General features: G+C 36.8%; 1 protein-coding gene across 1 annotated transcript; it reads left to right on the top strand.

Annotated features, from left to right (window-relative positions):
* Positions 1-3,030: 3,030 nt before the first annotated feature.
* Positions 3,031-5,465, top strand: CXCL8 (C-X-C motif chemokine ligand 8). Its single transcript, XM_052642272.1, has 4 exons — positions 3,031-3,165; positions 4,432-4,567; positions 4,850-4,933; positions 5,373-5,465. The coding sequence occupies exons 1-4, from the start codon at positions 3,102-3,104 to the stop codon at positions 5,392-5,394; spliced, it is 306 nt and encodes a 101-aa protein (XP_052498232.1). The 5' UTR covers positions 3,031-3,101; the 3' UTR covers positions 5,395-5,465.
* Positions 5,466-12,682: the final 7,217 nt, after the last annotated feature.

Raw genomic sequence — 12,682 nt, forward strand, 5'->3', positions numbered from 1 at the left:
TAAGCTATGTACTTGCCCAGAGGTGGGCAGCCTTTCCCTACTGTATCCTCCCTTCCTTAAGTTTCTCTTCCCAAGGAAGTCTAAACTAATCAAGACTCATGAGGGATGAAGACATGTCGTTGAGTCATACAAAGGTGGTTTTGTGTCCCAGTGTTCTGAAGAAAAGTCATTTCAACTCCCTTTTGTAAATGTGCTTTTAGACCAGGACCAGAACTATCAGCTCCACTAATACTTAGATATATGAACATGGAGATGTTATTGAGTTTCCTCATGAGTAAAATGAGGACATTATTACTTGTCCTATTGTTGTGATTAAAACACATAAACACAGTCTCTGGTATCAAGCAAATTGAAGTGATACTTAAGGTAGTTGGGGTCACTAAACAAAACTTTCTGCAATGGAAGTGTTCTCCCCAAACCATAGATGTTCCCATTCTGAAATATCATTGCTACTGCTGCTAAGTCACTTCAGTCGTGTCCGACTCTGTGCGACCCCATAGATGGCAGCCCATCAGGCTCCACCATTCCTGGGATTCTCCAGGCAAGAACACTGGAGTGGGTTGCCATTTCCTTCTCCAATGCATGAAAGTGAAAAGTGAAAGTGAAGTCTCTCAGTCGTGTCTGACTCCTAGCGACCCCATGGACTGCAGCCTACCAGGCTCCTCCATCCATGGGATTTTCCAGGCAAGAGTACTGGAGTGGGGTGCCATTGCCTTCTCCATGAAATATCATTACTCTTGGTCTAATTTTCAACAACTCTTTATCAAAAAATTTAATTTAAATCCTATGTAAATATTTAAACTAGTTATTTCTTCAAGTATTCTGGCATTCCATAGATATTAAGACTCTGTACTCCAGATTTTCAATCTGAAATGGTCACTTGCTCTCTAATACAAACAGATTTTGATCTCAAGTTTTCCATTCTAGTAAATCATAACTCACACTGATGTTGTTTCTATTCTATTCTATTATTGCATTATATACTGTAATATGATTCAGCTTGGCATTTCAAAAGCCAATCCTTCATCAAGATCCTTTAAGGCAAATAAGATTTTTTAAGAAATAATGTTTTGGTAAGTATCTCTGTAGTCTGAAAGTCAATCATTTGACAAAAATGAGAAATACAAATCCAGGGCTCTTGAGGTAGATGGGAATTTACCAGTTTAGAAGTTAAGCCAGGTAGTTTACATAAATTTACTTTATGAAACAAATGGATGCTATTAACTCATTTTATAAATAGAGAAAACTAAGATCATGGCACCTGGTTCCATCACTTCATGGCAAACAGATGAGGAAACAGTGAAAACAGTGGCTGACTTTATTTTTCTGGGCTCCAAAATCACTGCAGATGGTGACTGCAGCCATGAAATTAAAAGATGCTTACTCCTTGGAAGAAAAGTTATGACCAACCTAGACAGCACATTAAAAAGCAGAGACATTACTTTGCAAACAAAGGTCTGTCTAGTCAAGGCTATGGTTTTTCCAGCGGTCATGTATGGATGTGAGAGTTGGACTATAAAGAAGGCTGAGCACTGAAGAATTGATGCTTTGGAACTGTGGTGTTGGAGAAGACTCTTGAGAGTTCCTTGGACTGCAAGGAGATCCAACCAGTCCACCCTAAGGGAGATCAGTCCTGGGTGTTCATTGGAAGGACTGATGTTGAAGCTGAAACTCCAATACTTTGGCCACCTGATGCAAAGAGCTGAGTCACTTGAAAAGACCCTGATAGTGGGAAAGACTGAGGGCAGGAGGAGAAGGGGATGACAGGATGAGATGGTTGGATGGCATCACCGACTCAATGGACATGGGTTTGGGTGGACTCCAGGAGTTGGGGATGGACAGGGAGGCCTGGTATGCTGTGGTTCATGGGGTCACAAAGAGTCAGACATGACTGAGTAACAGAACTGAACTGAACTGAACTGATAAATACGGAAACTGGAACTCAGAAAGTTTAAAAGCTACACAAAAGTAGGGGCCTGATCCCGGGTTTAAACCCAGATGCTCTTTCCACTAAGCGTATACTGCTTACCTTTCCATTACACATCACCTCATCCCACCCCAACCAAGTAACTCCTTTTGAACCACATCTTGGAACATAAACAATTCTTTATTTCACCACCTGAGAGTCTTTCAACAGTGTCCCTATCTAGAAGGTGTTCTCTTTCATCCTTCTCTGTTAGAGTCCTCCATACTTCAATACCCTGCTCTATATACTTATGGAAAATTCTGTCCTTGTGCTCTTGTTGGAATAAATATCTTGGTACCACTTGTCTGTTCTGTAATATATTCTGGTTCTTATATTGCTTTCTTCTTCCAATAGACCATATTCTTTAAAAACAAGTACTTAGTCTTATCTGTCTCCAGATTCCCATATTACTCAGAAGTTACTCAATAAATATTTGTGGAACTGATAAATATTTGTGAAAGATATTCCCTTTTGTTCTGTTAAACACATATTAGAAAACCAAATCTTTTGAAAAGTTGTAACATGCTCCTTGAGAGCAGTAATTGTTCCTGGAAACTTTCCTAAATGCTTGGACATGGACTTCTTGTAAATTGTGTCCCCATTAAAAGTAGTTGACTAGGTTGCTTTATCTATCATTATAGCCCATATAATTTACCTGAAGAAATGGTGGTGCCATAAAAGAACAATCACAAATGACCTTACTCTAACAGCTGCCAGATGGGATCATGATAAAATTCTCAAATAAAAAGGACTACCATTGACAATAATGTATCAAACAGAGAAACCTGACTTTAAACATTTTTTTTTATGTTTTAAAAGAAACATGGTTTTAAACAAAATCAATAAAACTATTTGAAAGATCAAATAAAGCTTGGGTCACACAGAAAATTTGATAAGAAACCAATCACTAGAGGAGTCAGATGACTCAGATGTGCTCTCAAGGGCGGATGGTTGCATATTGTGGAATTTCCTCTGACATGATGCAAGCATGATGGTGCACTTGTTCCCTATTCTTATGATGATATAAAAAGCCACAGGAGTTCTCTGCCCAACAGAAGTCCTCTGGGACAGCGGAGCTCACAAGCATCTAGAACGAGAGCCAGAAGAAACGTGACAAAAAGCCTCTTGTTCAAACATGACTTCCAAGCTGGCTGTTGCTCTCTTGGCCGCTTTCCTGCTCTCTGCAGCTCTGTGTGAAGGTAAGCATATCCTTCTAATCTACAGAAGTTTCCTGTGTCTAAACGTGATGCTCAGCAAAATTATCCTTCATGCCTGGATAACAAGCCTCCTTTCTATTCAGCAAGAGAAAACCATCTTTGCAGTCATTTACTGCTAAATTGAAGTTTTAATTTTTTAGGTTGTATCAATATATTTAGAAAGTTTGATTTATATAAACATTCTGTTCCTATCATCTTTCATACTCTGTAGCATACAAATAATTAACATAAATCTATAATTTACAGTATATTTTATTGGAAGCCACATTTACCCAAATAATCTATTAATATTGAGTAAGGTAACTCAGGTTATTTTATTCCATGTACTATTTAATTGACGAGCTTCAGGCAGCTATCAATTGTTCTTTGGCCTAAAGACAGATTATAAACCTTATTGGGACCCCTCTTATGAAATACTGTTAAGAATGTTTGGGCTTCCCTGATAGCTCAGTTGGTAAAGAATCCACCTGCAATGCAGGAGGCTCTAGTTTGATTCCTGGGTCAGGAAGATCCACTGGAGAAGAGATAGGCTACCCATTCCAGTATTCTTGCTTTTCCCTTGTGGCTCAGCTGGTTAAGAATCCACCTACAATGTGGGTAGACCTGGGTTCAATCCCTGGGTTGGAAAGATCCCCTGGAGAAGGAAAAAGCTACCCATTCCAGTATTCTGGCCTGGAGAATTCTATATTTCATAAGAGGGATCCCGATAAAGTTTATAATCTGTCTTTAAGCCCTCTTATGAAATACAGTTTAAAATGTTTATGGCATATACCATAAACATTATATATGGTGTCTGGCATATGTATATATGTTTTAAAACATTAAGGATTTTTATTAAGATAAGAGTACAATCTCTGGGTAACTCACATATATTTCTATTAATTCCTCCTGAAGGCAGTTTCCCTTTAGGTGAATCTTAGTTTGCCTGCCGTTAATAACATTGTGGTGTCACAGAGGATTATGTAAGGAGGAGGAGAAAATGTACCATGCAAATGTCAACATTCTTCAAAGACAACTCGAAGTCTTTACACCATTCAATGTTGTTAGGAATGATTCTTTTTAAAACAAAGAGAAAAACTGAAGTTAGAGCCTGGGGGAATATCCAGCTATCGATTTCAGGGATAAGTTTGCTGAAGATGTGATGTTTACCAAACAGATACTCACCAAATGATCACATTGCAATTAATAAGCACGAAGCTAGTCAAGTTGTGCTTATGGATGAAATAAATTCTTAATTTTTTTCCACAGCTGCAGTTCTGTCAAGAATGAGTACAGAACTTCGATGCCAATGCATAAAAACACATTCCACACCTTTCCACCCCAAATTTATCAAAGAATTGAGAGTTATTGAGAGTGGGCCACACTGCGAAAATTCAGAAATCATGTAAGTAATTTCAAAAGTGATTATTTTACTTTAGTCAGCCTAGAATTGAGACATGGAAGAATCCAACAGAGCTCTAGGTACTAGGAGTACATAGTGAGAAAAATACAAAGGAAAAATTCTTTGTCTCCATGGCATTTAAATATGGGACTCTCCATGACTCATAGCTAAAAATTAGTTTGGCCTTCCATTTTATGCCTGTACTCAAAGAACCATGGCTTGAATGGCAAGGTGGTGTTTGAAACCCATTAAATATTGATTTTAATAATATCTCTCTCATTTCAGTGTTAAGCTTACCAACGGAAAAGAGGTGTGCTTAGACCCCAAGGAAAAGTGGGTGCAGAAGGTTGTGCAGGCATTTTTGAAGAGGTAAGTTTTTCTTGAATTTATATTCTTCATTTATCCTGTGACATTTATTCCAAAAGTCAGCCTTTAAATTTTCTGCTGCTGCTGAAAATTATTTTCTTTTAAGTAATTGCTTCTTTGATTAAAAAAAAAATAGCAGCAATAGTGTGTTTGTTGTACTCATGACTGGGAGATCATATATCTCAGTTTGTCTAGAGAAGTGTGGGTATATGCCTGTGCCCTCTGTCATTAGTAGAGCTCCCTATAAATCTCAGAAATATTCTGGTTTAGATAACTTATCTGATCTCTCTATCTGTAGTTGAAAATATAGAGGATTTCTAACACATGAATATCTATGACTCTCTTAATTTCTACATTAAGTGTATTTTTAAGAACCATACCTTTCTCCTTATTAGAACATTGCTAATTTTTAAACTTTTTGTTTTATTTTATTTATTTTCAGAGCTGAGAAGCAAGATCCATGAAAAAGAAAAAACAACCAAAAATCCTTTTTCCATTACTTCCAAGAATTCCTCAGTAAAGATGCCAATGAAACCTCAAAACAAATCTACTTCAGTGCCTTGTGTACTGTGTGGGTCTGGTGTAGGGTTGTCAGATAAAATATAGGATGTCCAGTTATATTTGAATATTAAGTAAAACAATGAATATTTTTTCAGTGTCACATGTACATTGTTCCATGTAGGACACGCTTATATTTTAGAAATTATTCATTGTATACTGTAAGTTCCAATCTATCTGGAAATCCTGCTTTTTTGTTTTTGTTTTTTGTTAATCTTGCAACCCTAGACTGCTGGCCAGGATTCACAAGTTCCCGTTCAACTGTGCCTCAATTTCTTTATTCCTAAACTGGAGAAAAATATCTCAGTCATCTTTCTACCTCACAGAGATGTGAGGACATGTGGAAACACTTTAACTTTTATTTGGTCATGTAAATTATTTTCAAGTGTAACTTATTTACCTATTTATATATTTATTTAAGTCTCAAATACAATAATGTTTGTGCATGAATTTGGAGAAACGGGAAAGAAGTATTGTTGATAACATAGTTTAATGATGGTAGAAAATTTATACTTATTTTATGTATTAAGTTTTGATCAAGATTGTTATATTGTAATCATAGTTACCAGATTAGCAAATTAAAAGACACAAACAGAAAGGACTCTCAGTCAATTTGTCTTTCGGATAAACAATGGATAACTTTTAGTATATAAATATATAATTATTTATCTGAAACTTTAATTGAACTGGAAGTCCTACTTTTGAGATGTCTGGCCTAGTCTTGCCCTTATTATGCAATGATGTGTTGAATCATGTGAATCCTGAGACTATGTTTCTTAAATCGGTAGCAATTTACCAGGCAATATGAATTAAGTAATTTTTTGTATTATTTATTTATTTATTCTGAACAATTAGATTCTCATTCTTTAAATTATTGTATATTCCAACATCAACTTTATTTTTGTCTTTAAGATGCTTTCATGTGTTCACAGTTCTTTCTACTGGTTTTGATAGTATGAAAATATGAATATAACTATAAGATATTTAAAATAAAATTCATTGTTAAGAGTCATCAGGAGTTTGTCTTTGTTTTTCTTTGGTAGTTTTAAGATTTGTTGCTTTATTCATTTATATTAAAAATCATGTTTCAATTTAAAAAACATAAATACTTACCCTTAATATTTTATATATTATGTGGGAAATATATTTGCAGATAAACATAACTGCTTTCCAGAGATAGATTACAATAAGTAGTCATGGGAAGCCATACAAAGCAACCCAAAGTCTGTTCTTGTGGTCTTTTTTAATGTCATTTGGGGGCTGAATTATCAAAAATACTCTCAACATTCTACAAAACCTCTTAATGTGTTAAGTACACATCCTTAATATGACAAATATACAACCCTGAAGGCAAAGTGCAGACATTTAACCAATTTGGTGAATCTTAATAATGAATACTTAAAAAATCTATTTCTTTATTTTCATTTTTAATCACTTTTAAAATATGCCAAATGATTTTCCTCACTCTCTCATCTATATTGTCACTGTCTTTAAGACAACAAAATATTCCATTGAAAAGGCAGTTAACTGGATCAAACTGAAGATTAGGCATCATGTAAACAAGTCAAAAAGGAAAAATGAAAAAGAGTAAGAGAGAGAGGATTTGAGAACGAGAAGGAAAAGCCAGTAAATTTGCAGAACTGAAAATTTTGTTTTTCTTTGTTTCAATTATATTGGTAAAATATGTATATAGACACAAGTTTTATATGTATAGACACAGATTTCAACATAAAGTTCAGCATACAATCGGTTGCCCCATAGGCATACAGTGAAAGTGAAGTTGCTCAGTCGTGTCCGACTCTTTGTGACCCCATGGGGTTTAGCCTACCAGGCTCCTCCCTCCGTGGGATTCTCCAAGCAAGAGTACTGGAGTGGGTTGCCATTGCCTTCTCCGGGGATCTTCCCGACCCAAGGATCGAACCCGGGTCTCCCGCATTCGGGACTTTAACCTCTGAGCCACCAGGGAAGCCCATACAGTAGCCTTCAAAAATATTAGTAATGTTCTGTTTGTTAACCTGGCTGATAAGCACAAGGTTGTTCCTTTTATTTTTGTTATTTTACATAGTTATACACCTTTACTCTGTATGGTATACTCACAATAAAATATTTTGTGAAATTAGAAAAAAAAAATCCCATGCATTTAATCCACGTGTGTGGATTAGAAATTACAAATCAAGATTTTCCAAGTTAGAAATACAAATGTAAATATAGAGGTACACACAATTTAAAAAGTATGGAGAGATAAAGGGTTCACCTTAACACCGAATTAAGTGCAAAATACTGTAACACATATATTGTACATCCAACCTGCAAATGAAGTAATTTTCATAATTTCCCTTCTTTGCATTAGAAAATAGATTCATAGTTTGAAGTCACCTAAGCAAAATTTTTCATTCAACGTTTTAGTAAGTAATTAGATAACTATTAGATACTGTAAAATGTCTATTTTGCATCCAGGCTATGTTTGAAAACTTTAGAAGAAAAGATGCAAAACTTGTGCTTTGATTTTTGCTTGTGGTAGTAACATAACTTTAAAAATTGCCTAAGATTGTATTAACCCTACAATAACGAAAAAAAGCTTAGATAGTGATTTCTCCATTACCCACTTCAAAAAATGGTCAGACAGCAATTGTCCCAAGTTTGGTAACCATCTGCTGAATTTGCAGAGCAGAGATCAGACAACAAATGGGGAATTTTTCCATGTAACAGAGTAAATAGCAGGCTTATTACTTACCACAAGAGTTACAGATGGAGCAACCAGAAATTCTCTGAAAGATTACTTAAGGGTCAAAGAACCCAACTCCTGATGAGTAGAGAAAGAGTTTTCTATACTCTTTGCATTCCCATAGATAAAAATCATGTTGGAGAAATATTATTGTTTCAAGACTTAAACATTATATGGTTAAAATGATAGATGGACTTAAAATCATAACATGTTGGAAAACGGGGAAGCATTCATAGATACTTCCACTCTAAGTTTTCTTCAGATTTTATCTACAGGAATAGTCTAATGGGTTTGTAAAAGATCGTGGTACTAGTGCTAAAGATAAGCTTTTAATGTGTCTAGTGATTCTATTTCATAGGGCATGGTTTAGCTCACATCTTAAACATGTTCTGATTTGATCATTTCTACTGTCCACATCCTAAATTAATTGTCTGGCATTCATCCCATGCTTTTCAAAATACCTTCACATTTATATTTTCAGTGTTTCCCTAAATAACAAGTTTATGAGAAAACATTCTAAACGTAGATTTAGATTTACTTACTTTCTAGATTTACTTCCTTATGTTTCCACAGGTATTCACCATGCCCCCATACAGGAATCCTTTGTGTGTTGGTCACTCAGTCATGTCTGACTCTTTGCAGCCCTATGTACTATAGCCTGCCAGGCTCCTCTGTCCATAGGATTCTCCAGGCAAGAATACTGGAGTGCATTGCCATGCCCTTCTTCAGTGGATCTTCCTGACCCAGGGATTGAACCCTGGTCTCCTGCATTGCAGGCAGATTCTTTACCATCTGAGCCACCAGGGAAGCCCATATTTTCTTCTCAGGTCTTAGAGATCTCTAACAATCTCATCATGGCATGTGAATCATCCCCCCATCAACTATCCACACTTGTTTCGTTCTTCTCTAGTATATGCCAGGCATGCCAGTAAACAGTTCATTACAAAATGTTTTTAAGTGAAATGTTATTATTCCTTCTATTTGCAATTATATTTTTGTTGTTTATTTGCTAAGTCTTGTCCAGCTCTTTGTGATCTCATGACTACAGCATGCCAGGCTCCTCTGTCCTCCACTATCTCCCAAAGTTTGCTCAAATTCATATCCATTGAGTCAGTGATGCTCTTTAATCATCTCATCCTCTGCTACCCCCTTCTCCTTTTGCCTTCAATAATTCCCAGCATCAGTCTTTCCTAATGAGTTGGGTTTTTGGCACCAAAGTATTAGAGTTTTAGCAACAGTCCTTTCAATGAATACTTAGGGTTTATTTCCTCTATGATTGATTGGTTTGATCTCCTTGCTGTCAAGGGACTCTCGAGAGTCTTCTCCAGTACCGTAATTCTAAAGCATCACTTCTTCAGCGCTCAGCCTTCTTTATGGTCCAACTCTTATGGTTGTACATTTATTATTGTTCAGTCACTCAGTTGTGTCTGACTCTTTGCGACTCCATGGACTACAGCACTCCTGGCTTCCCCGTCCTTCACCATCTCCTAGAGCTTGCTCAAACCCATGTCCACTGAGTTGGTGATGCCATCCAACAACCTCTTCTCTGCCATTCCCTTCTTCTCCTGCCTTCAATCTTTCCCAACATCACAGTCTTTTCCAATGAGTCAGCTCTTTGCATCAGGTGGCCAAAGTATCCAAACTTCAGCATCAGTCCTTCCAATGAATATTCAGGATTGATTTCCTTTAGAATTGATCATAAATAGTTACTGGAGGAACTGTAGATTTGACTAGATGGACCTTTGTCAACAATGATGTCTCTGCTTTTTAATACTCTGTCTAGGTTTATCATAGCTTTCCTTCCATCAAATTATATACTTTGATTTTTTTAAAAAAATCTCATGGTTACAAAATCCTCCTGTAAAGCTTGAGTGAGGCCCCTATGCTAATATGAAAAGACTTCTTGTTCCTTGTTTAGCACTATATTTTATTTCTGAAGGAATTTTTTTCACTCTCCCAGCTGAATACAATTTTGTTTTGTTTTATCTCAAAAGCTATGACAAACCTAGACAGCATATTAAAAAGCAGAGACATTACTTTGCTGACAAACGTCTGTACAGTTAAAGTTATGGTATTTCCATTAGTCATGTATGGATGTGAGAGTTGGACCATGAAGAAAGGTGGGTGCCCAAGAACTGGTGCTTTTGAACTGTTGTATTGGAAAGACTCTTGAGAGTCCCTTAGACTGCAAGGAGATCCAACCAATCAGTCCTAAAGGAGATCAATCCTGAATATTTATTGGAAGGACTGATGCTTAAGCTGAAGTTCAAATACTGTGACCACCTGATAAGAAGAACAGACTCATTGGAAAAGACCTTGATGCTGGGAAAGATTAAAAGTGGGAGGAAAAGGGGATGACAAAGGATGAGATGGTTGGATGACATCATTGATTTGATGGATATGAGTTTAAGCAAGATCTGGGAGTTGGTGATGGACAGGGAAGCCTGATGTGCTGCAACTCATAGGATCACAAAGAGCTGGACATGACTGAGCAACTGAACTGAACTGATCAAAAATAGAGATTCAGTTCAGTTCAGTTCAATTCAGTCACTCAGTCATGTCCAACTCTTTGTGACCCCATGAACCGCAGCACACCAGGCCTCCCTGTCCATCACCAACTGCCAGAGTCTACCCAAACGCATGCCCATTGAGTCGGTGATGCCATCCAACCATCTCATCCTCCGTTATACTCTTCTCCTTCTGCCTTCACTCTTTCCCAGCATCAGGGTCTTTTCAAATGAGTCAGCTCTTCTCATCAGGTGCCAAAGTATTGGAGTTTCAGCTTCAACATCAGTCCTTCCAATGAACACCCAGGACTGATCTCCTTTAGGGCGGACTGGTTGGATCTCCTTGCAGTCCAAGGGACTCTCAAGAGACTTCTCCAACACCACAGTTCAAAAGCATCAATTCTTCGGCACTCAGCTTTCTTTATAGAGATAAACGTTAGTAATATCTACTTACTGAAATTCAAATGATACCTTTCACATGTAATGTTCTATTGATTTTATATAAGCTATGTGTAGTCTTTCAATCCATATCTTTTCCAATTATTTAATAATTTGGCCAGATTTCATAATGAACAAAAATACATAAACTTTCTTTTTAAAATATGGTATGCTCTGTGTGGATCTATCGGAAATAGAGTAAATGCCATTTTTATACTTGCTTTATACATAATATGGGCTTCTCTGGTGGTTCAGATGGTAAGGAATATGCCTGCAATATGGGAGACCCAGGTATGATCCCTGAGCTGGGAAGATCCCCTGGAGGAGGGCATGGCAACCCACTCTAATATTCTTGCCTGAAGAATCCCATGGACAGAGGAGCCTGGCAAGCTACAGTACGTGGGGTTACAAAGAACTGAACACAGCTGAGGGACTAATCGTTTTGACATAATATAATACATCAGTTTCTCCAGATTTAGCTTTTGAAATTTTGACATCTGAAAATATCCATGGTCAGAGAGGGTATGGATTGACAATTCTGATACTATTACATTGGTACCTAACAATTTACTTGAATAGTTAAGTTAATGGATGACTGATAATGGGAGCCAGGTTCCTCACTGTAACAGTGGAAATTTTCAGCTAAGCTAAAAGGAAGAGAATAACGTCACCCATGTCGTAATGAATTAAAGTTGGAGATATCAGTATGAATTCATGTTTAGCTTAATATATTACAGATACAGGTGGCTACATATAGAAGACCTTACAGTTATGTGTATACAGATGTGTTAGTAAACACGTTTCCTTCCTTTGTTAGACAAAAGGATCTAGAAGCACTGATGCTCTAGTAACAGCAACTGAGCACTGAGATCTTGGTTACTAAAACCATTTCCCAATACAATGGACCAGAGTTCCTTGCTCATAGGACTGGAAAGGAAGTGTACAAGATGAGCCTTGAGCATCTTCTAGCATCAGAGAATAAGGCAATGCCTTTCTCCAAAAAAAATATCTGATAAGTCTATGTCAAAAGGTAACAGGAGCCAACGGACAGCTGGAACAATTCTTGAACTAGAGCAAACTGAGAACAAAATTAAGTAGTATATTATAACCCCAATCATAAAGCAACTATTCATGAGTCCATACTGTTATAAATGGTTGAGTAAATTAAAAAGAGGAGACAAACCTCTCATGATGAATTTCAAAGAATTTATATAGACATTTCTTTCCCAAGGAGGTGATAAATAACTATGATTTCCTGAAGCATTATCAGCACATAGTGACTTAGTTCCAAAAATGCAACATGAAAGGTGGGGAAGAATAACTTTATAGTAAAGTAATCTGAAAAGCACAATGTCAACCAAAGTCAACAGCAACAGTGATAAGGCATGTTGATAAAATGCAATGGGGTAGTGAAAATGGCACTTTACTTCTGTGATCTTCCTCCTAAAAACCCCTGAACCCTGTCTAATTATGGGAAAAACAGACAATTCCGACAGAAGCATTCCACAAAATACTTGATTAGTG

The sequence above is a fragment of the Budorcas taxicolor genome, chromosome 6 (genome assembly GCF_023091745.1).
Source record: "Budorcas taxicolor isolate Tak-1 chromosome 6, Takin1.1, whole genome shotgun sequence".
Classification (NCBI taxonomy): domain Eukaryota; kingdom Metazoa; phylum Chordata; class Mammalia; order Artiodactyla; family Bovidae; genus Budorcas; species Budorcas taxicolor.